At 37.6% G+C, this 26,496-nt stretch overlaps 1 protein-coding gene across 19 annotated transcripts in view; it reads left to right on the forward strand.

The window, feature by feature from the left end:
* The window catches only part of STK33 (serine/threonine kinase 33), a 129,805-nt gene that overhangs the window by 56,242 nt on the left and 47,067 nt on the right, over positions 1-26,496 (forward strand). For 11 of the 19 annotated variants that reach the window (XM_046638541.1, XM_046638542.1, XM_046638540.1 and 8 more), the window contains 7 exons: positions 9,274-9,383; positions 10,410-10,523; positions 14,397-14,510; positions 16,727-16,831; positions 21,138-21,276; positions 24,002-24,090; positions 25,922-26,006. In XM_046638541.1, coding sequence (XP_046494497.1) covers positions 9,274-9,383; positions 10,410-10,523; positions 14,397-14,510; positions 16,727-16,831; positions 21,138-21,276; positions 24,002-24,090; positions 25,922-26,006 — 756 coding nt within the window. Of the gene's footprint in view, positions 1-1,481; positions 1,606-8,993; positions 10,139-10,409; positions 10,524-14,396; positions 14,511-16,726; positions 16,832-21,137; positions 21,277-24,001; positions 24,091-25,921; positions 26,007-26,496 lie in introns of those variants that run through there. The other 8 variants (XM_046638547.1, XM_046638544.1, XM_046638549.1 and 5 more) reach the window with 4 other exon arrangements.

Here is a 26,496-nt window from a genome sequence, read left to right on the forward strand (position 1 = left end):
TGTTGGTGATTTGGTGGCCACTCTCTATTTACTGTAAACCTGTGGCTGATTAGTGACAGGGCTGGAAGTGTTCATCTAAGATGATTCCATTGTAGCAGCTCTTTCTTTTGGGCAGCTCTCTCAGGACGAGAGCCTCGTGTCCCACTCCACCGCATCTGTCTTTTGTGCCTGATGGAGCCAGGGTTCTTCAGTGAAGCTGATCTTATTTAACCCTAATCTTTTCTGGAACTGTTTCTTCCCTCTTCTTGTCTTAAGCCAGACCTGGCTTTCTCTTTCCCATTGTTCTTGCCTTCAAAGGGAAATTATCTCCTTTTATTCCTCTGGAACCACAGGCTCTGGGCCCTTGCCTATGCTGATGTCTCATCGGGAGAGCCTTTCCTTGACTTGTTCACCAGATGAACTCCAACTCATTCTTTAAGACTTAATTTGAGTATCACCTGTCCCATGAAACCTCTGGGACCTTTCCCTCAGCAAATGAGTAATAATGATTTTTAAAGCAATAATATTTACCAGACAAAATACTAGGCACTTTACAAGTGTTATCTAGTTACTCCTTACAACAATAAGATATAAGAGAGCTACTACTATCATCTCCACTTTACATATGGGGGAACTGGGCTAGTAAGTGGTAGAGGTGGAATTTGAATCCTGGGCTTTCTCATTCTAAAAATTCTTTTGTTTCTTACTAGTTTACAGTTACTTCCCTGGTCACTCCCTCTTTTGCATCACTTTTGTGCTTTGCACATACCTAGTGTGATCTTTATCATAATCATTATTAGTAAGGCCCGTGTCTTGATAATCTCTTTATCCCCAGCACCCATTACCATCCTTGGTGTATAACAGGTATTCAGGAAAGGAGACATACATGAACTATTAGATGGCTAGATTCTCAGCTGGCCTGTTGTCCTACTTGGACCTCTGGTGCTCTTTGCTTAACTCACTACTACCCTCTGGACGCTCTTCTTGGCCAGACTTACAGGACCCTTGCGATCAAGTGCCTTTTAGGTCTCAGTTCCCCTATCTTTCCTGTCTTGTTGAACTTAACAGCCGTGCCACCTTGGTTCCTGAGAGATGACATTCTAATGCTTTTGTTCTAGCTGTAAGTGTGGAGTTTGTGTGCTGCAGATAAATGGCTCATCACTAGGAGTGAAGAGAACAAATTCTTCCAGAAAATAGGCATCCTTGCTCAAGGTGTTTTGGCTGGGGAGCCTCAGAAGGTTAACATATAGCTCACATGAAATTTTTTGGTCTTGGCTGTGACATGCATGTTTTATTATGAAAGAGAAATGAACCAGTTATTGCTAATTACACTATCTGCCAAAAATAGTGATCTTTTGTTGAACATAAGGGTCTTAGTAAAAAGGTTTATTATGACCAAGGCCTGTAGTTGTTGGGGACTGACCTTAGCTGGCAGAAACACTTTAAGATTGACAGTATGGTCCATCACTGAAATAAATACTTCTGTGTTTATATCCTTCAAGACTCCTGAAAACCACAAGTCTTGAGTAGGACATACTCAAGTTACGTGAGTGCGGTTACAACATCTTGTCTGATCCGGAACCTTTCAGAAGCAGGTGGAACTTTAGAGGATTGGCGTCAGGCTTGGTATTGGGGTTTTGGGGTTTTGCTCTAGAATGAGAGCTTCAAGGTGGAGTAAGGGTTGGGTTTTAGTGCAGTTTTTTGGCCAGGAGACTTCCACAAGGATATTCTGACTGTGTTTACATGACAGGGCACTGGCTCTCTTATACTAGGCAACTACGTTGTATGTTATATTTATAAGCTATAAAACATTGTTTCCGTCACTCAGTGAATGACTTTCAATCAATAATCCTTATTTAATGGAGGCCTGAGACTGGACACAAGATGCTAGGCTGAATAGAACATAGTTCCTGACCTGGGCAGGGGGAGCTCACAGTTAAGAGAAGTAGTTTTTGTTGTTATTTTCTGTTTTATTAAATTAATATTATTTCTACAGAAACTTGGAAACAGGAATCATGGACTCTCTTGTTGGTGTTTTGTTGTAGACTGGAGTTGTCGAGTTTGCAGAGGTCTAGCCCCAAGAGGAAAGTTGCCTGGTTACCTCTAAATTGTGCTTCTAGTATTTGAATATGATCTTGAGGGTCACAATGCCTTTTCTCATGTAAACATCTGGGTTGGAGCATTACATCACAGATTTTCTTAGCTAACTAATTAGTTTCATGGAACGTTGCTGGCGTTGGAAATCTCCTCTTTCAACACTCCTTGGCGTACAGGAAACCACTCTGACCACACATATTAGTATATTTTATTAATGCAAAATTATTAATTGATGCTTGATAAATGAAGCTAGCACATCTCTCAAATTTGCCATCAAATTCTTAATCTTGTTGATCTATTTCTAATTGGATTAATATTCCTGAGTACATATTTACCTTTATTTTTTCTGATGAGAACATTTAGGTTCTACTCTCTTAGAAAATTTCAGTTTTATAATATAACGTTATCAGCTACAGTCACATGTTATACATTGGATCCTCAGACCTTATTCATCTTGTAACTGAAAGTTTGTACCCAGCATATGAAGTGATGGATGTGTTAATTAACTCAATGGAGGGAATCCTTTCACAATGTATATGTATATCAAATTATCATGTTTACACTTTAAATATCTTACAACTTTATTTGTCAATTATACCTCAGTAAGGCTGGGGAAGAAGAGATTCCTGAGTACAAGAATACTGTTTTCTTTTAAGCCTCCTGGATGGTGCCTAGCTGTGTGTTCATGCCACAATCCTCAGAGTGGCTCTCCTTCTCTTCTAGAGTCTATTGGTGATGTCGTATTTTTTGGCTGCCTTAGCTACATGTGGGCCCACTTGCTCACTCTTCACCTGTTATTCTCTGATTTCATGAGTGGGAAGGAAGTCTTATTTCCATTTTTTTACACTACCTTTTATTCTACACTTTATTTAGCTTTTTCTTTTCTAGTCAGGGTCACTACTTCTCAGCACATCCAGCCTTCCGACTCATCCCTTCCTCCTGCTTACTGCTACCCTGTCCCCGTGGGAAGTTCTGACAGCGCTCCTCTGTTACAGGTGAAATTCAGATTGGCTGAGGTGAGTTTTGGGGCTGTAACTGATTTGGCCTGGTCTGCGGTAGGAAAGCAAAATCCCCATTATAATATTGAAACCTCCACAGTGGACATGAGGTCAACTGCCACTTCAGTTCCTTTAAGTGTCTGCTATGCCTCAGCTGATCATTAGAAGGAGTGATTCATCTTTGTAGACTTTTAAGGCTAGAGAGAACCTCAAGACGTCCTAGTCTAGGTTTAAATACTTTCTATGGTTTTCTGCCAACTGACCTTCTACCCTCTACTTAGATACGTCTAGTGTCTGAGATAGTCTTTCCTTTTATCTTTAACAGTTCTAAGTGTGAGGAAGCCTTTATATTAGATTGAAATTGGCATGCACTCTCTCTTTGAATCACACAGAAGTCTAATTCTTTATGCCTAATCCTCTCCAGATCTATGAGGAGCGCCTTCACATTCCCTTTGAGATATTACCCCTCCTGCATGTGACCTCCTCCTTTCTTTGATGACTCTTCCTATACATCTGCCTAAGCGATTTCTGATTCTGGCTCTTTCTCACAAAATGAACACTCAGAAATTTTCACTGAGTGTCTATTATGTACAAGGACAGGCCTGTGCTGGCGTAAAGGTCCCTGGCTTCAGGTTGCTTATAATGTACAGGGAGAAAAGACACTGGATAGCAGCAAGAAAGAACCAGGGTCTCCTGATTTTATCCAGCCTTTTTAAGCCAAACTTTCCTAGTAAAATCTCTATTCTTACCTTAAACTGTCAGTCTCAGGGCCACCTTTAAGACTGTCCCTCCAGATTACAGCTTAGTGAGAAATATTATTCAAGTTAAAGTAGAAAAAAAACCTAATAGCACACATCAGCTATTAAGTATTTTTCAAAAATCTCTGAAATAATGTGAGTTTTAAATGTACTGTAAATCCTTTTATAAGACAGCACAGACTCCTTTTTCCTAACCATGTCCATAACGGGAATAGTAAACAAGTGTGGGACTCCTTTAAAATAGAGCACTATGGTCTAAAAGCTCGTCGGCCCCTCTTTAGGCTCTGTAAGCGTGTTATGAAAACAAGTTGAAAAGTGAATATACAGCCATTCAGCTTGACCTGCATAATGTCAGACAATTTGTAAGTTTTTTTCTTCACTTGAATAGAACACATTTTTGACTGAATTGAGTGACTATTGAGGTTCCTTGTAGACAGTCTTAGCAAAGAAATCTAAAAAATTGTTTTTTGGGAAGAAAATTGTAGCTAGTTATATCTCATAAAACCATTCTTGTGTTCATTTTCTTGAGGAAATTGCTGTAAGTATATCTTCCAGGGCCAATATGTAAGAGACCTTTTTATGCTTAAATAAAAGTTCAGAGATTTTCCTTATCAGAATTGTTCTATTGACTCGTCTCAGTTCTGAAAATAAAGTGAAACCTTTAGCCAAAGAGCGACTCACATGTTAGTTAAATACTGACATGATTTGAACTTACTTTATTTGTTTACATTATCTCTAATAACTATGTTGTCCCATCTTTGGAGACGCAAAGAGACACTATTACATTAGAAGCTTTTTGATTTTTTAATATATCTTTTTATATCTAAAGTCTTGTTTAACATAATTCCATGATTCTATAGAAGATCTGTTCATCCTTGTGTTTACATAAAGATATGTTAGATTTGCAATACTTAATTTTATGCCTCTTGAATATGAATGATATCACTAGCCTGCTAGATAGTAGATTTATTTTAGTAACAAATCTTTCAGGTCAATTCATAGGTGAGAAAGAAAGAAATGTGAGTAAATTCTTATTCTATTTTGGTTTTTAAGCTAGGATAATTAGAATTCAGCCAGCCAAAATAAATTAAATTTGAAATCTAATTCTTGTCAAGGAATTTTCCATGCGGCTATTCAATCTATTGTTTTAGAATTGCTTTGGTAAGAAAGTAGAACATTACTTTGGCAAATGTAGTGGTTGGTAGGTTGGAGAGAAGAAATGAAAATCCTCCACGAGTAATAGGAACCCCTATGCTTTCTGAATGTAGCTACCAAATACTTCTAGGGCAACAGAGAAGTCAGAAACTAGAGCAAGTGAGTACTCAGAAGTCGATGTCAGTGTCAGTGATGCTATGGTAATATGATTTATTGAGAAATTGACTAAGATATTAAAGGAAATTCATCTTGAACAGAGCTAAGAAGAAGATAACTGTTTTTTGACTCACAAAAAAATCCACCTTAAAAAGGGAAAATTTAATGTGTAAAGATTCTGTTAAGTCTGTGGATATATATATATATATGTATAGACTTGAAGGATATGGTAAACATGCTTTTAGGAGTACTGTTTATAATGAAGGAACTCAGTTATACTTTAAATAAACCTTTACCTTATGAACACTTCCTTCAGTTTCTTATAAAAAGTGCTATAAAATCAATATTCTTAACACATGCATAAAATGATGCCTTACACATCTGACATGGGACTTTCCTACACCTGCAGAGAGAAAGCACTATTTTTCCTAAACAGAAAAGTTGCTATTTGCAGATCTATTCTACCGCTCTGAGTCATTGATGGTTACATTTATATTTAACCTAAAATGCAAAGCATGTTCTTCCAAGGCCTGAAGTTGAATCATTTTGCAAAGTGTATACAGGTATATTCTGAGTTTTCTTTTTCTTGATGCATATACTTGAAAAACAAGGTCAGGCTTTTGCAAGAGGGGCGTGTGTGTGTGTTTAGTGTCATTGGGTGCATTCTTTGTTCCCTCTGCCTGTCTGGAGGGTCCTTTCTATACACCTTTTCCAGTGCTTCCCATTATGAGTTTTGATCACAGCAGGAGAATTTTTCATACTACTTTGATGAAAGGTCATACTTATTGGGCTGACTTGTCCATCATTTCTGTCTAATAATCTTAGACTATGCTGTACACATCAGCTGGGGTAAATACAAGTACAGCATTTAGGATTTTTGCATCTATTCACAAATGAGGTTGGCCTGTTAAGAACTCCTTCTCTCTTTTTGAGAACACTGCCATGGTCAGATTTTGGTTATTCTAATGGAATGAAATGAACTGGGTAGCTTTTCGTCACTCTGAAACAGTTTGTATAGGAATCATCTGTTCCCTAGAAGTAGGAAAGAATGCTGGTGGAGGACTTGCTGAGTGAAATAAGTGCTATGAATAAAAATAAAGCAGTGGAAGGGGACAGAGTGAATGGGCCTGCTCATTCAGGTGGTGCTTAGAGAAGGTCTCTCACCTGAGCAGAAACCGCCATGAAGCCAGGGAGCAAGCCATGCAGATGCCTGAGGGAAGAACAGCCTAGGCAGAGGGGGTGGAGGCCCAAAGCCGTGAGAAGGGAGAGGGTTTGGCACATTCGAGGAAGAGCAAGGAGGCTAGAGCAAGTGAGAGAATGTAAGATATGAAATGTGAAAGGTAGTGAGTAGTTTATTTGGGGCCTTATAGGCAAAATTCAACAAAACCTACATTTCTTTGTTATTTCTGTTCATCTTAAATTTTGTTCCTTAATCATGTTTTTCTTCTTTGTTTGACTTTTCATGTCGGGGGGGGGGGTGTGCGTGTGTGTGTATTTTTTTCTTTTTTTTGGCTGAGGAATATTTGCCCTGAGCTAACATCTGTTGCCAGTCTTCCTCTTTTTGTATGTAAGCTACAGCCACAGCGTGGCCACTGACAGACGAGTGGTGTAGGTCCATGCCTGGGAACTGAACCTGGGCCACCAAAGTGGAGCATGCTGAACTTAACCATTAGGCCACCAGGGCTGGCCCTCATGTAGTATATTTCTATCCTTTCTTGTTCTTTTTTTAATAAAGGTTTGAGAATATAAATTTTCTTTTAAGTACAGCTTTGCTTGCATTCTATAACGTTCATGGCCATAAGTCACATGGCCATCCCTACAAGGGAGGCTGGGAAATGGAGGATTTTTAATAAGCACATTGCTGCCCTGGACAAAATCATGATTCTGTTAGTAAGGAAGAATGGGAGAATAAATATTGGATGAACTACTAGCAATATCTTTCATAAAATCCTGTGGGCCTAGGGGATTTTCCTGAAGATTTCCATGCTATACAGATTGTTACCAAGCATTGTGAAATGGAAAGATAACCAATTTATTTTATGAAACTAGCTAGAATCTTGTATCAAAACCTGACAAAGATGGCTGAAAAGGAAAATTCCAGACTGGTTTAACTTATGGGTATGACTATGAAAACTCAAAATACAAGCACGTTATATTTCAGCACATTAAAAGAATCATCCATCATGATCATGCAGGGTTCACACTATAAAAGCAAGAATGCTTTCATTTTGGGAAAGCTTTTAATACCATAGAACATATCAAAAGATCCAATAAGAAAAAATCACAATAGATAAGGATTTGATAGAAATCAGCACTCATTTCTAATTAGAAAACCAGTCTTAGACAAACTAAAACTAGAAAGATATTTCTTTAATGGATATCTAACTTCCTATTCTGGTTAAGTTTATTTCAGTTCAGAGGACAAAGGTATACTCCACGTATCCCCAGCCTTATCAATCTGTGACTACAAAATATACTTTTTAAATAATAGATGAAATAGTATGGTACAAAACGATTTTAATGTGCTCCCAGTTACTTCTGTGAGGTTCTCAAGGTGCTCTCTTGTATGTACTGCAGAACGCAGTCCTCCCTTCCTCCTCAGCTCAGAGCTTTCCTTGCCACCATACAGCTGCCAATAGCTCTTAGGTAGATGCTGGGCTACCTGTTCTACACTTAGTGAAAAATAACACCCACTAGTTCCTGTTTTTGCCATTTGAGTATAAAAATGAGGATGCTTCTAATATTGCCTTTGAACTTTTAGAATTAGGTAATTTTATAAAATCAAGTTGTCTACGCCTTTCTGAAGTGTATAATATGAATTTGGTCTAATAATAAATAAACTAAGGTTTAAATTTTGAAATCACAGTGATGTATGTTTTATGCCAGTATTTTATTTTATTGTTTTGTGAGGAAGATTAGCCCTGAGCTAACATCTGCTGCCAATCCTCGTCTTTTTGCTGAGGAAGACAGGCCCTGAGCTAACATCCGTGCCTGTCTTCCTCCACTTTATATGTGGGACGCCTGCCATAGCCTGGCTTGACAAGTGGTGCATAGGTCTGCACCCGGGGTCTGAACCAGCGAACCCTGGGCCGCTGAAGTGGAAGGTGCTAACTTAACCACCACACCACTGGGCTGGCCCCCTTCCTCTTCTTTTTTTTCGCTTGAGGAACATTAGCCCTGAGCTAACATCTGTGCCAGTCTTCCTCTATTCTGTATGTGGGATGCCTCCACAGCATGGCTGAAGAGTGGAGCAGGTCTGCACCTGGGATCCGAACCCGTGAACCCAAGCTGCTGAAGCAGAGCATCTGAAACTTTAACTGTTCAGCCATGGGGCTGACCCCTACACCAGTATTTTTAAGCCTTTTTTTTGTTTGTTTTACCACAACCCACGTTAAGAAATACATTTTATAATGTGACCAAGTACACCCACCCACACGCACAAACATTCTATACATATATCTATATAATTAAAATAAAAGGTTTCACAGAACTTACCAAGAATCTATGCAAAATACCCTGATATTAGGTATTCTATTCTACTTCATTAAAAAAAAGGTGATAGCCCACCAAACTGATTCCTCAGACTGTGCGTTTCAGCAGTTTCATGGTTCTGAGCAGAGAGGTTTATTCTTTTGATTGTTAAGTAAATAAAATTCTTGAGGTCAAGAATTCCAGTTTAAAAGATGAGAATCCATTGATTTTTAGAAATATTTCCTAATTTTGTTGTAAATATTAACTTCATGTGTAGGCAGAATGTTTTTGGTGCTAGTTGTTAGTTTTTTTCTGATTTCTAGGAGGGTAATAGGATAAGAAAGAGTGTTCTAAATGGCGATATCTTTTCTTTCCGCAGCTTTCCTGTGTGCATATAGTGTAGTGCGTCATTAACCTAAGGACCTCACCAATTGGAAGTTACAGTTTTTGCCATCAGCTCAGCTTATTTTTTTAGGTCTGGTTCTCTTCCTCAAACAGTGGAAACATCTTTCTTTCAAGTTGCTTTTGTTGCAGAATTAAGCAAATGGCTGATAGGGGCGGTGGTAAAAAATGCACAAAATGCTCCAACTGTTCATCTACGTCTCAGAAAAATGTATTTTGTGTGTGTTCCTGTCGAAAAAGTCTTTCTCCAATTTCAGTAGTGGAAATGTCACAGACATCAAGTGTTGCTAGTTCAGAATGTGCACTTTCACCGGAGAGAACAAAAGAAAAACAAACCAACAAAGATATTGCCTCTGGAAAAGACTTGGTAAATATCGAAGATTCTGCATCTGAGCACAAGTTGACATCCCATTCCCTAACCCATCCCTAGCTCCATCCATATCCCATAGGCCCTTGTCAGCTAGTTCATTGCCTTCTTAACTATTAAGGGAACACTTCCTTCTTACGTAAGACGTGAGCAAAGTTGGTTAGTAATTTCTTTCATTATATGTCCGACCTTTGCCCATATTAATTACTTGCAAGGATTGTGAATAATTTGGAATGTTATTTTCTTCAGCTGATAAAGTATGAGATTTATGCTTGTCGTAAACATAGGGTGGTTATTATTTAAGGCAATTCCTGATTATCCAGGTGGAATATCAAATATACTTTACAAAATTGATTTGCATTAGTTGCAAACAATCTGACTAGTCGGTGGGCTGGTTTAGATGTGCTCACCTTTGTAGAGAAGAGGCAGGGTGGAAGATTGTAATTGACATAGCACAACTTTGGAGACAGAGAGCAGTAAGTTTGAGAAAAGTTAGATTCTCAGCCCTCAAAGTTCGACTTTTTCAAATTTTCTGCCTAAACTGTTGTTTCTGATTTGTATTACAGTATAGTTATTACCATATAGGCATCTCTGAGTGAGTTGTTACTACGTTATTTTCATTTGAAGCATATTTTGTGAATGTCTGGCTAGTAATTTTTAATGTATAACCTATTTGAGATGATTGTTATGTTTTGAAACAAAGGTGATTGAGAAAGCTGTGAAGGTTTCATATCATGATTTTAAAGAATCATCGGGTAAGTTGTGATGTATCTGCCATGCAGGTTGTCCTGTAGACTTGCCTGGATTCAGGAGATTAGATTGAATGACTTCGTAAGCACTCTTTTAGCCTAATGTGCCAATAAATCATATAGAGCTTAGAATTTGAAAAAGACAGTGAACTATCTTGTACACAGTAAATATTATGGCACACAGTAAAGATTTGTCAGATTATCTAAATTAGAATTCTTCTTTGTCAACAAGTATATTATATTTTAAAGTTAATTTTTTATTCCTTTTTGGCCCAAGCCCTCAAGAACCTCAAATGTAGAGAGAAAAATATCTCAACAGCAGTGGGGTCGGGGCAACTTTACAGAAGGAAAAGTTCCTCACATAAGGATGGACAATGGAGCTGCTATTCAGGTATATCGAGGGCAAACTGAAGCTACTAGAAACTTTTAGGTTTCTTCTAAGTCGATGATTAATGGCACAAATGATTTAAAATAAGTCTCTAGGGAAAAGAAGGACAGAAAGGAGGAAATTTACCATTTTCAATTTTGCCAAAATCTTTATTAAACAAAATTCGGACTTATTATTTTTTGTGTTCATGGAGGGCCAAATGGACTTTAATTAAAGTGGAGGGCATTTTTGTTAGATACAGTGAGAACGTTTTGGTCTTCAGGTCTTGCCTCTTGCTGAGGGCAATTGTGGAGTCTTTGTGTAGACCTCTGCAAGACGCAGAGAGAGACCAGATGACTTGAGATGGTTTGGCTGTCCATTTCCTTGATGACTGGTAGTGAGGCCAGAATTTCCCTCATGGACCGCCTCCACTGTAGCCTGTGATTGGATGAATACGGATTATTATTCTTCCCAGGATTGTAATTATTCTGTACAAATATGAATTAAATATTAGTACCATTTTAGAAATTAAAATGTGTTACTTTAACATCAGATTAAAGGAACCTCCACAAGAACAACTATAAGGAGAAAATTGCAGTACCGTTAAATAACTTAAAAAAATTGTTTTAAGAGCTATTTGGAAATTTACTTGAAGTGATCAGAAAAACTTCCTGAGAAATTGTGACTTGAAATATTTAAATCTCCCCCTTTAAACAAAAGCCCTGTATTTTTTAAAAATCCACAAATTTACTGAGTTTTAAATTTAGCCATAAGAACTTTTATAAAATCAAAATGTGTTCATTGTGAAAAATTAGTCAAATATAGATAGAAAAGTGAAGAAAATAAACTCATGAGCCAGATATAACCAATTTTAGCATTTATTACCTTTACTTCATTTTTCTATGCATACGTCTTATCCTATTTTTTTATTTTAATTTTTTCCTGTTTTAAATTATGAAATATTTCAAATATATACATAGTTTTAAGAAGTAACCTTAACTGGTATAGTTGAGGTTTCCCTTCCCCCAGTAAATGGACAGGCTTATTTTAAAGACTTTAAATATTCCAGAAGAGTATTAAAAAAGAAGTTACAATTATCCACAATTCTACTACCCAATGATAACTACTTTTAATATTTAAATGAACATCTTTCCAGACATCAGTGTAATCACCCCCACATGCACACGTTTTCACAGTGGAATCACACGTGTGTGCTTTCACACTCTACACTGTGTCATGGACTTCTATGTCAATAAAAATAGATCTACATTACCATTTTAATAGCATCCTCTTAAAATTATTAAACAAGAAGTCATTTTCTCCTTATTTTCACCACTATGTAATGAAGTCAAATCAGTTGATTGAAGAAAAAGATTAGTTTATAAAAAGCTAGTTGGCAATTGGGCTATTCCTCTACCCACTCCTCATTTTAAAAATCCTATTTAAACACTATTAAAATGCTGTGTCCAAGTTGTGGTTCTGTATGTTTAGAGAGAAAATGAGAGTTCAGTTTGTAAAGGACAAGAAAAATTGGAGAAATGGTTATGGAGTTGAGATTATTTTGTTCTGTGGGAAAAAAAGGGTAAATGACATTTAAATTGAAATTTAATTCATTTTACATAACATGTGGTTGGGAGTTGCATGTAAGAATAATAAAAATAAAATGTTTTTTCTTATTTTAATTATTTTTGTTTCTGTTTTGATTCTCACTGTTAAGTGGTAGGGGGGAAGAGGGAGGAGCCAAAGTAAGTATAAGTCATCAGAAAGCAGTGTCTTGGGGACAGTCACCTGGGCTGATGTGCCCTGTGTGAGTCTAAGAGTTGCCATTCACCACATTCAAGACCCTAAGTCCAGAGCTCCTCCTCCAGGGTTCGAATCCCATACCCAGTCTGTCACTTCTCTCAAATGTGTGTATATATAGAAGATTCCTGAGGCTGGCTTGCTGACTGGATTTATTGATTATTCATTCATTTATCAGTTCACTCATTCATTCCACATTTGCACTGTTATTCCTTTGGAATGCCTTTCTTGCCTTGCTTGGGTTATAGAAACAAATTCTCAATTTTTTTGCCTTTGTTCCCTCACATGCCAATCTTAACCACTTGGCCACGTGGCCAGCCCCTCCTCACATGCCAATCTTAGAAGCCACCTCTTTTGTAATGTTTTGCTTATTCTCCCAGTATTTTGGCTCCGGTCTCTGGTCCCATTGCCATTTTGCACTTTTTTTTTTAACTTAAGACTTTATTATTTAAGTAATAAATTCATCTCTTGAGTAGATTATAAATTTGGGGAAAATAAGAATTGTGTTTTATTCATCTTTGTAACCCCCAAAGTATATATCACAAGGAGATATCTAAGGAAAATCTAACATGTTGAAGCTGAATGCTTCCTTTTTTCTTTTCTTTTTTCTTTCTTCCTTTCTTTCTTTCGTCACCTTCCCCTCCCCTCCTCTCCCTCCCTCCCACCCCTTCTCTCTCTCTTTCCCTTCCCTTCTTTCTTTCCTTCTCTCCCCCTCTTCCTTCCTTCTTTCCTTCCGTCCTTCCTTCCCTTCCCTTCCTCCTTCCTTTCTCCTTTCCCCTCCCTCCTTCCCTCTCTTCCATCCTTCCTCCTCCCTTTCCCCCCATGCACTCAGCACAAATATTTTCCCTACGAGGTTTCAGGATAAGCTTTTTAAAAGATACAAAAGAAACAGCTTCTTAAGGAGCTTCTAGACCATCTTTGAAGAAAAAAATGAGCCAAAACTTTTGTAAGCAAGAATGTGATAATAGTGTTTCAGGACTAATACATACATCCTGAAGGAAGTCAAAATAAAGGAACGATGACTATGGCGCAGAGTTAGGCAGGGAAGCCCTTCATGGAGGAAGGAAGTAGGTAGTTGGGCGTTGAGTCTTCTTTTATGAAAATAAGAAAGGCAATCAGTAGGCAAGCAGTAGGAACTATGAAGACTAGCAGCTGGCTTACCTGTTGCATGCTGAAGGAGGGAAAGAGGAGCATGTCTAGGGAAGGCTCTGGCTGGCTGACCCAGCGGAGGTGTCACCTAGTGGCATTACCTCAGCTGTTCTCTCATGTTCTAGTCCCCAGCATGGCGGCCCCAGAAACTCTTGTTAATGCCCTGGAGTTGATTTGGATCAGGCACTCTGACTGCCCCCGACCAAATTCACAGGAAATAAAAGTGTAAATGAGTTACCTGTTTGTTGTTTTACAATGTGAACCGGAAAGCTGGTGTTGGCAAGACCAGTGCGTTCTATCTTTGTAAGCAGAAGCTAAATGATAAGTGGAAGGATTCTTGGTCTGAGTAGTATTACTGTGGATGGTTTTTATTGTCTTCTTCGTGCTGGTTTGTACTAAAATTTCTGTCACATACTGCTTTTCCTAAACAAGAGGAATAAAACAACAAAATTTATTTTCAATAGAAACAACGAAGATAAAGAAAAAGTGTTACTTGGGAAACAAGCAAACAGTTTGTTCAATGGTTAATATGTGTTGATTTTATAATATAGCTCTCAGAGTTTTGGGACAAGTCTTTGGGTGAATGTATTTTATACATGCAAACTATATGTAGTAATATTCCATTCCTCCTTTTCCCTATAAAGATATTTCATTAATATTGTAGTTTGTAAGAGATTCATTTTTATACTTTTGAGGTTTTCCACATTTCCCCATTAGGATTTTTATGGTTTTCCTCAAAAGGACATTTAATGAAATCATCAAAACTTATTTTGGCTTAATTAAGATGTGTTTATTAATATTAAAGCAAATATATAATGTTTTCTATTTGATTTTACCCTGGAGTAGAGTCTCTCTTCCCTTGAGTTGATATCTGTCAGTATCATGTGTTCATTTTTAATACCTGGTGAATGGCAGAGAGAGACAAAGGATCTCTTGTTTGTTATCTAGGAAATCTATACCTTTGGAAGAATATTGGGACAAGGGAGCTTTGGATTGGTCATTGAAGCTACGGACAAGGAAACAGAAACTAAGTGGGCTATTAAAAAAGTGAACAAAGAGAAGGTAAGGCTTCTCAGAGTCATCAGACTGAGGGCCCAGTGCCAGTGCAGGGTGGGGAGGCAGGGGAGTGTGTGTCATCAGCACAGCTGACCTGAAGGCCAGGCCCTGGGCTGCTCCCCTGAGAAGTTTGGGCATTTCTCTAGCCTTCTGGGAAGGGACCAGTCCTTAAACTCAAGTAGACAAGTGCTATGTGGAAAAAACGCATGAAAGGATTAACATAACCAATATAAGCAAATCTAGGTCAAATTTACCGGAGTGAGTTGAAGGTAATCGCTGATGGTCAGTACATGTAGCTGTAGGGCTGTGGGCTAGAGATGTCCCAGCTGGAAATGCATCCCAGGATCTCTCCTGATGTGGTTCTGATAGACTTTTCTCTCATCCTCTCCTTTCCTTTGAGTCCCTATTTTCTCACTGTTAGCTAGTTCTCTGTTCATTCATCCTATCTGCTCTTTCAGTTTGGACCACTTTTCCCCCAACTGTCTACCATATTGTTTACTTGTATCGACTGTTTTCCTCAGCGAATTTCTCCAGGATTGGAGAATGTGACTGGGCTTCTCTTTAGGGGGGAATCTACATCCTCAGGCTTTACACCTAGTCATTTCATCAGCTTTTAAAAAATTTCTGTGCCTGGGGAAAAAAAAACAACATTATGGTGTTTTTGCATTGGATTTGTGATGATAACTGTTACATTTGCAAAATAAAATAATAGGTTTTATATATTCTTTAAAATAAATTATAGCAAATTACATACCATTTCTCCCTAAAGTTTAATAGAGTAACATATAAATCTTAATAAGGGGAGATCCAGAGCCTTACTAGAAATCTTAGAATTCTAGAACTACACTGCTACACGGGATATTATTTCCTTTGCCTCTTTGTTGTCTGGTAGTTTTAGGGATTAGAGTTTAGGATTAATAGTCAGGATACCTGTTTGCAACCTTAGAATTCATAATTTTGCACTGACATATTGATGCTGAGAGTTTACAGGACACTAAGATAGTGAAATAAAATTGTATAGCCAATATATGAATTGGACAGTATAGTACCACATTATATACAGGTCAAGCCATTGGGAAAAATTGAGATGGATCTTAGGAGAAATTGTGGTAACTTTCCATATCCAGTCTAGATAGGAACTCACGCCTTGCACTCACTATTTCTCTTGACCCTGTAGGATAACCTTAAAATGTGCCTTTATCCTCATGGGTGGGGCATAGTGAGTGGGCACTTTCCTGCTCACTCCTAAGATGGTAGTGGTTGTTGGAAGCAGGGATGACTCAAGGTAAAATTTTAACCAGGCAAACTTTGCCTTACGATCAATCCCTTTCCAGTCCTTTAAGAAGTATTATGTAGTCTCCCAAACTTGGGGTGGGTGGGGGAGGAAAGAAGGATAAGACCTTTGTTATCCCTTTCAGGGATATTTTTATGTGGATGAACACATTGCTTGTCCTCAAATAATGATGGTAATTTAGATATCAATGATGGTCGATGGGTAATGATTGGGGTAGTGGCAGTTGTGGTGAGGGTAGAGAAAGCCCTTCTAGAATTTCTTAGATGACACTGTAGGAAATCCATTACTTAGACCTGATTGAAGGGCTTGTGCTCCCCGTGGTGTTCCTGCCTTTACCTTTTGCTGTCAGGATGGTTAAGGGTTACATGCAAGGAGATGAAGTTGGAGTTAGGTTCCTCTGAAGGTGAGATCTCTCTCTCTCTCTGTGTGAAGTTTTGAAGTCGGGGCACTAGGAAGTGATATAATGCAGGGCTTAGTATAGAATCTCACTGACTATTGTTTCTTTTGATATATAAATACAATCAAAACAAAATAAAAGAAAAACTGTTTTTATCTTCCCCAATCTACTTTTTCTGGAAAGTAGATTTTGTTTTTATTATACTAATATCAAAGGATCAACAGGATTTTGAAGGAAATACCAAAAAGCATATTAAAAATTGGAATAATTTTGTGAGGAGACAGAGACCATGTAGTAGCTAATTTATAGAAACAGATATGGTTTGAGGCCAAATTATATATAACCTAAACTTGGACAAAGGAAAGAAGGGGCGTAAATTTAATCTTGTCATGGTAATAAGTTGCATGTTCTCTTTTGAAAAAGAAACTTCTCAAGAAAATACAGGAAAAATATAAATTGACTGTAACTTTTATATGGAGGTATGTGGTAGTGACATTCATATGTGAAATTTATGTCTCCTCATTATTTAAGGCTGGAAGCTCTGCCGTGAAGTTACTTGAACGGGAGGTGAACATTCTAAAAAGTGTGAAACATGAACATATCATACATCTGGAACAAGTCTTTGAGACGCCTAAGGTAAGACTTGATCAGGTGCTGCGTTTTGAAAATTATTATTACAAAATGAACATCATTTCCTTCTGAAGTAGTCCCTTTGGGGCACAGTTGCTCATGTCCTCAGCATGAGTCCGTTACTGAAGATTGATGAGAGCATTCTGGAGGACTTTTATTATTGATTGTATAATTAGGTATCTGATGATTAGATTGATGTCTTTAGTGATATTTCTGGGTGGCATGTTGAAAGCAAATGTTTGAAGTTGAAACAACTTCATACACAACCAAATAGTGTTTAGAGCTTACGTAGAGGTGGCTTTCCTTTTGCTTTGGTCCTTGGTTTCTCCATTGGAGTCTCTTGGCATATTGTCCTAATTTTGCAAGGTTAGCTCTCTAATAAAGTTGGCAAGGGTATATGTGGCACTATGTAGAAGATATTTTGTCGTCTGTGTCTTACCCACATGTTTAATCTTCCTTCTTCCCTAGATGTTATCATTCTTCCCTTTAAATGCCTGTAATTTTCATTTAGAGTTGTTCTAAAGCCTAAGTTATTTGCCATTCTGCCTCCAGGTTGGTTAGTGCTTGTGGGCTCCAGTGTTTCTCTGCTCGGAGGCAATATAATATAGTGGATAGACATGTGGACTCTGCGGTCAGATTGCTTGTGCATTTGAGTCCTGGCTCCACCACTTATTAGCTATAAGACCATGACAAGTTACTCATTCTCTCTATCCTTCAGTTTCCTGATCTGTGAAATGGGTATAATAGTATCAGCCTCATTTAGTTGTTGAAGGGTTAAATAGGAAAATGGATACAAAGCATCTGTCTCATTAAATATTAGCTATTGGTCTTTGTGTCCTTTGCCAGTCTCTAAGGCAGTAATAGTCTGTTTGGGTTATGCATTATGCTTGATTCATTAAGAGTGCTTAAAGATTAATAACTGTTAAAGACCACAGTTACCCTTTATGGGAGCACTTTATGGCAATGATACCAAAAGTCTTCTCAACTCTTCCTTTCAGTCTTAGAGTTGTGATTTCTTTTATCCCCAAATCTTAGAACAGTTTTGCTCTTTATCATCAGTTTTAAGCAATTTGATTATATTGTGCCTGGGTGTAATTTTCTTTGTGTTTCTTGTGCTTGGTTCATGGAGATTCTTGGATCTGTGAGTTTATGGTTTTCATCAAATTTAGGAAATTTTTGGCCATTATTTCTTCAAATATTTTTTCTGCCTTCTCCCACTTTGGGGCCTCCAAGTATACATGTTATTGTTCACAGTTTTTTCTTTCCTTATTTCATTTAGCATAGTTTCTATTCCAATGTCTTCAGATTCAATAATCTCTTTTTCTGTAGCATTGTATGTGCTGTTTATCCCTTTCAGTGAAAGTTTGATTTGGATCTTTTTTGTATCTTCCATGTTTCTACTTAATGTGCTCAATATTTATTTCTTCTTCTTAAATATAATTATAATATCTTTTAATGTCCTTTTCTCCTACTTCCATCCTGTGTGTCATTTCTAGGTCAGTTTTGATTGATTGATTTTTTTCTTCATTATGGGTTATATTTTCCTGCTTCTTTATATGCCTGTTAATTTTTGATTGGATGCTGGATATTTTTATATTCTTATAGCTATTCTTGAGCTTTATTCTAGGACGTCATTAAGTTACTTGGAAAAGTCTGATACTTTAAAGCTTGCTTTAAGCTTTGCTAGGTGGCACCAGAGCAGCCTTTGATCTAAGGCTAATTTTTGCCTATTATTGAGGTGAGACCTTTCTGAGTAGTCTACCTGATGCCCCATGAATTATGAGATTTTTCCATTCTGGCTAATGGGAATACAGACTCTTCCTGGCTGTGTGTAAACTCCAGTGACTGTTCCCTCTGCCCCTGGCTCTATTCCCAGCTTTGGGTAGTTTCCTCATACACATGCGCTGATCAGTCCTCTGCTAAAGACTTGAAGGAGACTCTCTGCAAGTTTTGAGCTTTCTCTGTACACAGCTTTCTCCTCTGTGGTACTCTACCTTGTGAACTTTAGTTGTCTTGCCCTTCCTGGACTCCCACCTCTGTCTCCTCAGTTCATGGAGACTGCTGGGCTCTGCTTGGATTCCCTCTGACTGCTTTGTGGCCTGGAAACTCTCTCCAGACAGTAAGTGAGGATAATCACGGGGCTTCCCTCATGTGTTGCCCTCTCTCAGAGATCATTACCCTATGCTGCCTGATGTCTAATGTCTGAAAATTGTTGTCTTATATATTTTGTCCATTTCTTAAGTTGTTTCAGGAGGGAGGGTAAGTTTGTTCTCTCTTACTCCATCTTGGGCACAAGTGGGAGTCCAAGTCTAGAATAGTTTGAAGGCAAAGGAAGCCATCATCTGTGATTGCCTTTCTTATGTACTGCTTACCCTTGATTCACAGGGGTCAGATCTTCCTTCCTTCCTCCCCAACTCGCGCACACGCCTAGACATCCCCTTGAAGCATTTTAAAGATTAATGGAAGTTGCTACCTATTTGGTTAGGCCATGGTTTTAATACTGATCGTCGAGTCTGAGAATATTATAGTTTTTCTTGTGAGTCCAAATGTTCTCCAGGTCTACATAATTATTTTTAATAATTATAAAAAGACTTTTTAAAAACTTTTGATATAACTTTTATCAACTTACATATTTAAAATGACGTCAATTTATATTGTAAGCACCATTGATGTAATGTTTCCTTCCAAAGAGTTCACTTACCATTTCGTGTACCAGTGATCCCTACAGTGCTGTCAGTGGAAAGATATGGCTTAGTTCAAAAGCTTATTTATGTGTTAGACTTCGCATAATTCTCTAGTTACTTTAGAAATTCTAAAGCATCCTGAGGTTTAGTGAATCAGAAGACTATAGGGAGAAAGGGTGTTAACCTTCTCTTCCTGCCTTCATGCTTGCTGACTGAATTCAGAAGCTGCATGAGTAGCAGTTATAGACTAGAATCATACCCCCAAATCTTAAAAACAACAGAAATCTAGCAGCATAGGATAGAATGGAGACGTGAAGTGTAGTCTGTGTCTGAATTGCAATAGGTGTGAAAAAGACTTGCATTTTAGTTAACTGAATCTTTTTGACTCAGTAGATAACTTGACCTTTGGGAAACCTAGAGTGATCTTAATATGCAGCAAAAGAAACAGCAAATATGGAAGAGGAATTTCATCCATGACTTTTTACCACTCATACCCAATTAGTCACTAAGTCTCCCTGTTTCTTCCTCCTAGGTATTTTTCATATCTTTCTCTTCTTCCCCTTCTTGTTTCCATTCTGTGCCTCACATCTGCCCTCTGTAAAGAGAGATCAGCATACTACAGCATGCAAGCCAGATCTGGCATGCTGCCTATTGTTTTATGGCCCATAAGCTAAGTTTTTTACATTTTTAAATGGTTGAAAAAAATATAAAAGAGTAATATTTCATGACATGTGAAAATTATGTGAAACTAAAATTTCGAAGTCCGTAAATAAAGTTTTCTTGTGTTGTTTATGGCTGCTTTTATGCTATAACAGTAGAGTTGAGTAGTTGCAAAAGTGATTGTATGGCCCGCAAAGCTGAAAATATTTACTATCTTGATCTGGCCTTTACAGAAAAAGTTTGCTGAGCTCTGCTTTACATTACTGTTACAGTGTTCATTTAGAAATGAAAAATTGATAATAGTACACAATTCCCTGGAACTCCCCTCCAGATACCAGCTTAAAAATCTTCAGGGGTTTCTTACCGTATATGGAAAAAAAATCCAAACTCCTTTGCGTGATATGCAAGACTCTTTACAACCTGGCAGCAGCCTGTTCTTTCTAGCCTCACCCCTCACCTCTCCACTCTTTTCTCTCCTACCAAACTCCCAATGCTATTAACACGGAGATATTTGTTATTCTTTTAACAGCCAGTGCTGTCTCAAGCTTTGGAGTCTTTGCAAATACCATGTGTTATGCTTGTTCTTGCCCATATTCTCTACCTGTAAATCCCAACTCAGTCATCCAAAGCTGCCTGTAATGGCACCTCTTAGAGAGCATTGTTTAGGCAGAGGCCCCCTCCTCTGTAACCTCATGGCATTTTGGGCGCACCTCTTCTGTTAGCACTTTTCACATGATACTGTAAATGTAACTATTCCATGAGCTTCTTGAGGGTAAAAACTATGTCTTAGGCTTCCTTATTCCTCCAGTATCCTGCACAGTATCTTGTCTATGATATATATTTTTGAATTAATAGATTGATGATTAAGATTGTGATCATATTTCCACTATATATGCAAGATATAACATTTAAAGATCCTCAACTATATAATTTGCTCTCTCTCTCTCTTTTTAAATATATAATGTCAGAAAATGTACCTTGTGATGGAGCTTTGTGAGGATGGAGAACTCAAAGAAATTCTGGATAGGAAAGGGCATTTCTCAGAGAATGAGACAAGGTGGATCATTCAAAGTCTTGCATCAGCTATAGCATATCTTCACAATAAGGGTAAGAAGATCATCCAGCTCATTGACTCCATGAATGCAGATATCACTTTTGTTTAAGGGTAATTGTATTCAGGATTCATAGTCGCAGAAATAATGCCTACTAACATAGAAGATTTTATTTAAACTTTTTTTTAAACTTTTCCTTTTTAGCTTTATTTATACAGTCATGTGCCATCTAACGACGTTTCATTCAACAGTGGACCACACAGGCGATGGTGGTCCCATAAGATTAGTACCACATAGCCTAGGTGTGTAGTAGGCTGTACCGTCTAGGTTTGTATAAGTGCACTCTGTGATGTTTGTGGAACAATGAAATTGCCTGATGACACATTTCTCAGAATGTATCCCTGTTGTTAAGTGAAGCATGACAATAGATATATTTTAATTAGAAACAAGGCAGGTGTACAATTACTTTGTCTGCAGACAAGGATGAAGTTATGAATATTTCTATTCAACAGTTTGAAAAGCAGCTAATATTATCAAATCAAAAGTAGACAAATCAATAATAAAAGTGAAATTTCTAAAAATATTTATATATTAATAATAACATTAAAAATTATATATTCTAGGCATTGTTTTTTGGTTTGTATTTTTTTAGACTTAGAGAAGTTTTAGGTTAGCAGCAAAATTGAGTAGAAGTTACAGAGATGTCTCATATACCCCCACCCATACATGCACAGCCTCCCCCATTGTCTACATCCCCCACCAGAGTGGTACATTTGTTACAACTGATGGATCTACATGAACACATCAATATCACCCAAAGTCCATAGTTAAAGTATACTTTAGGGTTCCCTCTTGGTGTTCTGTATTCTATGGGCTTTGACAAATGTATCCACCAGTATATTATCATATGGAATAGTTTCACTACTTTAAAATCCACATTTAAAAATTATTCCAATTATTTGAATTGCTTTACTGTTCTTTGGTGTTACTGCTGCTGCTTTTCCTCATGTTCCTCCTTTTTTCCTTCAAGGTTGATTTGGTTTACATGTGACTTTAGAACCTTCTCATTTTGCAGATGAGAAAAAACTTTGCTCCAGAGAGGGGATGGGACATGGTTAGGTGTGGCAGGGCTGGTACTTGAGCCCAGGGGTTCATTCAGCAGATATTTCCTGAGCACCTGCTGCACTGTGGTGGGTTCTGGAGGTACAAAGACTTTAGACAAGGCCTCTGCCCTTCAAGGAATTCAGGCTCGTGGGAGATTGAGTATAGAAAACAAATTGTAATGCAACATGTCAGTTTCTCTAATGGAGAGCCATGTAAAGTGCAAGGAGGGTAGAATTGTCAGTGCCTCATTTGACTTGGAAAGTCTGGGAAGAATTCACAGAGGAAGGAAAACTTGAGCTGAGGAATACAAACTCAGAGAAAAAAAGGGAGGGCTTTCCACACAGAGGGCAACATTTGCAAGGACAGGAACCAAAGGCTTACTATTATGCTAGTATCAGTTCTCCCACATTAAGCTATAAATTCAGTATAATTCCCAGCAAAATCTTAGTAAGATTTTTCATAGAACTTGATATCTGAAATGGGTGAGAATAGCAAAGAAAACAATGAAAGAGAAGAACAATGGAGGCAGCGGGGAGAGTTGCCCTGCCAAGGACCAAAACATATTACAAAGATATATTAATTAAAACTGTATCGTATCTAGGTAAAAAGAGATAAGCAGAGTAATAGAAACAATAAAAATTCCCAAAACGTAAGCTGGGAGCTGTTTGTAAGGGAGCTATAAATGGTTAGGTATAATTGCTAGTCCAGGGCTCGTTCAACTGTCTTTTTCCAGCAATTACACATATAACTTTTCAAGTCTAGGGAAATGATTGCTGTGGATAGGAACTGAGTCAATTATTTGCAAAGGAACTGTTTCATACATGATTATTTGCACATACTTAAAAATCCTATCTGAGGTCTGACATGTTGAACTGGAGATTTTGTGTCTCAAGGGTTTTTGTTTGTTTGTTTGTTTGGTGAGGAAGATTCCTGAGCTAACATGTGTTGCCAATCGTCCTCTTTTTTTTTTTTTTTTTTTGCTTGAGGAAGATTAGCTCTGAGCTAACATTTGTGCCAGTCTTCTTCTATTTTGTATGTGGGATGCCTCCACGGCATGGCTGATGAGTGGAATAGGTCCGCACCTGGGAGCTGAACCCGTGAACCCAGGCTGCCGAAGCAAAGGGCATGGAACTTTCACCCTCGGCCACAGGGCCGGCCCCTGGTTTTTATTTTAACATATAAAGAGTAGGAAAGTATGTTCTGATGTTGTAGAAAAATATACTGAAATAAGTATAGTTTGTGTACATGTGACAAAGTTGCAGTATGTTAAATGTTTATATTGGCATTAACATATACATAGAAGTAATCCTCTATCTGAAGACCTAAGGATATGGGAAACCTTACTGGGCTTGTAACTGCAATTGTCTCCCTCCTCCTGGGAATACCTAGCCTTGGAATACTCACCAGGCCACTTGTCATGAAGAACAGTGAGTTGGGGCAGCAGGGAAATGGGGAGGGAGGAGAGAGTCAAAGAAAATGGCTCCTTAGGGTTAGAAATATGGAGAAAAGGGATTTGAAAGAAAGGGAATGAAGCAGGGCAGAATTAACTTGGCCTTCCTCAAATTTTTCAACAGTGGACATTAATGTGTCAAATATATTTATTTGTTCTATTAATGTCCCCTCTAATTATTTTTCCATTATTCATTTCGTTGATTTATTGTTTATTTTCTTGGTAGATATAGTACACAGAGATCTAAAACTGGAAAACATAATGGTTAAAAGCAGCTTTATCGATGCTAACGATGAAATGAACTTAAACATAAAGGTAAGGTACTAGAGGTGGTGGTATATATTTGCCTATAAACAATTTGATTGCAAAGTGGTATTTTTAGATACATTTTGGAAGCTTTTGAGCAGCCAGAGAATAAGTGGCTTGTGTTAAAAAAATTAAGACTTTACAAAAGAGGTTGTAACTGACAAGAATGATTTTACGAGTTAAGTGGTGCTATTGACTTTTTTTTAAGTACGTATGCCTTTGGATGGTTGTTAATCATTAGTTAATAGCAAGCAAACAGATGCTCTGAATTCTAATTAATTTCAAAATTGTGGCTGGTAATTTGATATAGATGTGTTATAGATTTAGAGAAAAACACACCTTGGCTGTGCCTCTGATACTAAATTCATGTAAAGTCCATATTTCTCATTGAAAACTTTCCTGGGTATTAATATTTATGTCCTAAGCACAATTAATGTGCCAAGTGTTTATTCTCGAAGGCTTTATTCAAACTGTGTTCTTTAATGTCAAATAAATGATAGGACACATTATTTATTACTTAACACTTTAATGGTGGCTGCTTTCAAAATATATGAATGTGTTAATTTAGGAATAAAATGTTGTCTGTGAATAACTCGCTCTGTGGCAGAAGCTAAATCCCCATGTGATATATAGGTTTAACGGTATTGTTGTTTTACCCTAGTAAGTGTTCTTGAATAGATCCATTGTAAACTCCATGAGGGCGAGAATTATGTGTGTCTTAGTCGCTCTTGGTACCTGGAGCAGTGCCTGACACATAGTATGTGCTCAGTTAGTATTTGGTGAAGGAAGAGATGAATACTCTCCAAAGAACTGAATTGGATCGTGAAATCTTTTGTATATTTTATATCTGTATAGATTTTCTCTAGAGAAGGATGTGTATCACAATGCTCCAAATGGGCTAACTGTGAAAACTCCTGGAGAAATTGATTAATCTGTTTAGAAAAACAGCGATACTCCATGTTGATAGGAACATTCTCTCACTGCATAAGCACTGGAAACTGCATTTGGTGTCCGTGGACCCAGAGCCCAGCTTTGGTTGCATGATCAGTAAATGTGCCTGTTCTTCTGCTTTCAGCCCAAGGCTGTTCCAACTTGGGAGACAAGACCAAGGGCACACGCTGAATATTTAATAGCCAAACGTTTAACGGCCAGGATTTAGGACTGAGCGTGAAGACTGCAGTTGCAGCAGTAGGCCTCTCATGTGTTTGTAGTAATACTGTTTTTTTCCCTGTTAATTTGCTTCTTGTAGTTTTTTAATAATGTAGTAATTGTTTTATTAGTATACTCTAGAAACACAAAGGGAACAATAGCAAAGAAAAGATAGTATTTACCAGAGAGAGTGTTTTATAAATATTTATAAAAAGGGGGAGTTTCCTTGAGTTCTGGCAAGGATAATGACTTGCGTTTATAACATGCTTTAAACCGGAACATAGCTGGAGAATCAGAAAAATAGCTAATTAACATACTAAGGCCCGAATGTATTTTACAATGAAAGGGCTTTTTAAAAAATAACTTTTTCACATGAAAGAATTTAAATTCCTTCTTCAAGATACAACTTCCTATGTTGAACTGGTGAATTTAATTAGATGGAATGAACAATCAGCATCATGGGCGTTTTCTTAAGGTTTGAGAAACCAAGCTTCTCTTTACCAAGTTTCTTCTTCACAAAGAAGGGTGGGTGAGGAAGGAAAGCAGAGTCCTTGCTAGTAATACGAGTAAAGCCCCTCCATCCTCAAGAATCCATGAGTTAGATGCAGTTACAATGTGGTGGAAGTCCTACCTGCAGAATGAGTTGAACTCTGGGACGGGAAAACAGGTGACTTGGAATTTCCTCTTCCAGGTGACGGATTTTGGCTTAGCTGTGAAGAAGCAGGGTCGAGGTGAGGCCATGCTGCAGAGCACGTGTGGGACTCCTATCTACATGGGTGAGTAGTAGACTTAGAATGAGTTTTCTATATAAAAGAGTAAAATAACAGTGTGGATTAAAACTTGAGCAATTTGATTTTGCCATCCTGACTTAATGGCCCTGATCAAGCTACTTTTTCTTTTTTTAGGTCAAATAATTTCAGTTATTTTAGCATTTTTCTCATAGCTCTTGTCTTCAAAGACTGTAGTTTTTTTTGTTTCTCTGGTCTTCTCTGTAGTTGTTTATATCTCTTAGGTAATCATACCCCAAACTTAATTATTGTTTTTGTTAATTGATGCTAAAATTAGCATCAATTAGTGTGTGTTTTGCCTCTTTCCGTTTTGTGTCCAATCTAATTGCCATCAAATAGTTTTTCATAAAGAGTACTGATTAAGTATATTTTGTAAAGCAGCGTTTCCAATTTTTCTAAATGTGATTTTCAGCAGCTTTACTGAAGTGTAATTTAAATACCATAAAAAATATACCAGTAAGTGATTTTTCATACATTC

This window comes from Equus quagga, chromosome 14 (assembly GCF_021613505.1).
Source record: "Equus quagga isolate Etosha38 chromosome 14, UCLA_HA_Equagga_1.0, whole genome shotgun sequence".
NCBI classification, from domain to species: domain Eukaryota; kingdom Metazoa; phylum Chordata; class Mammalia; order Perissodactyla; family Equidae; genus Equus; species Equus quagga.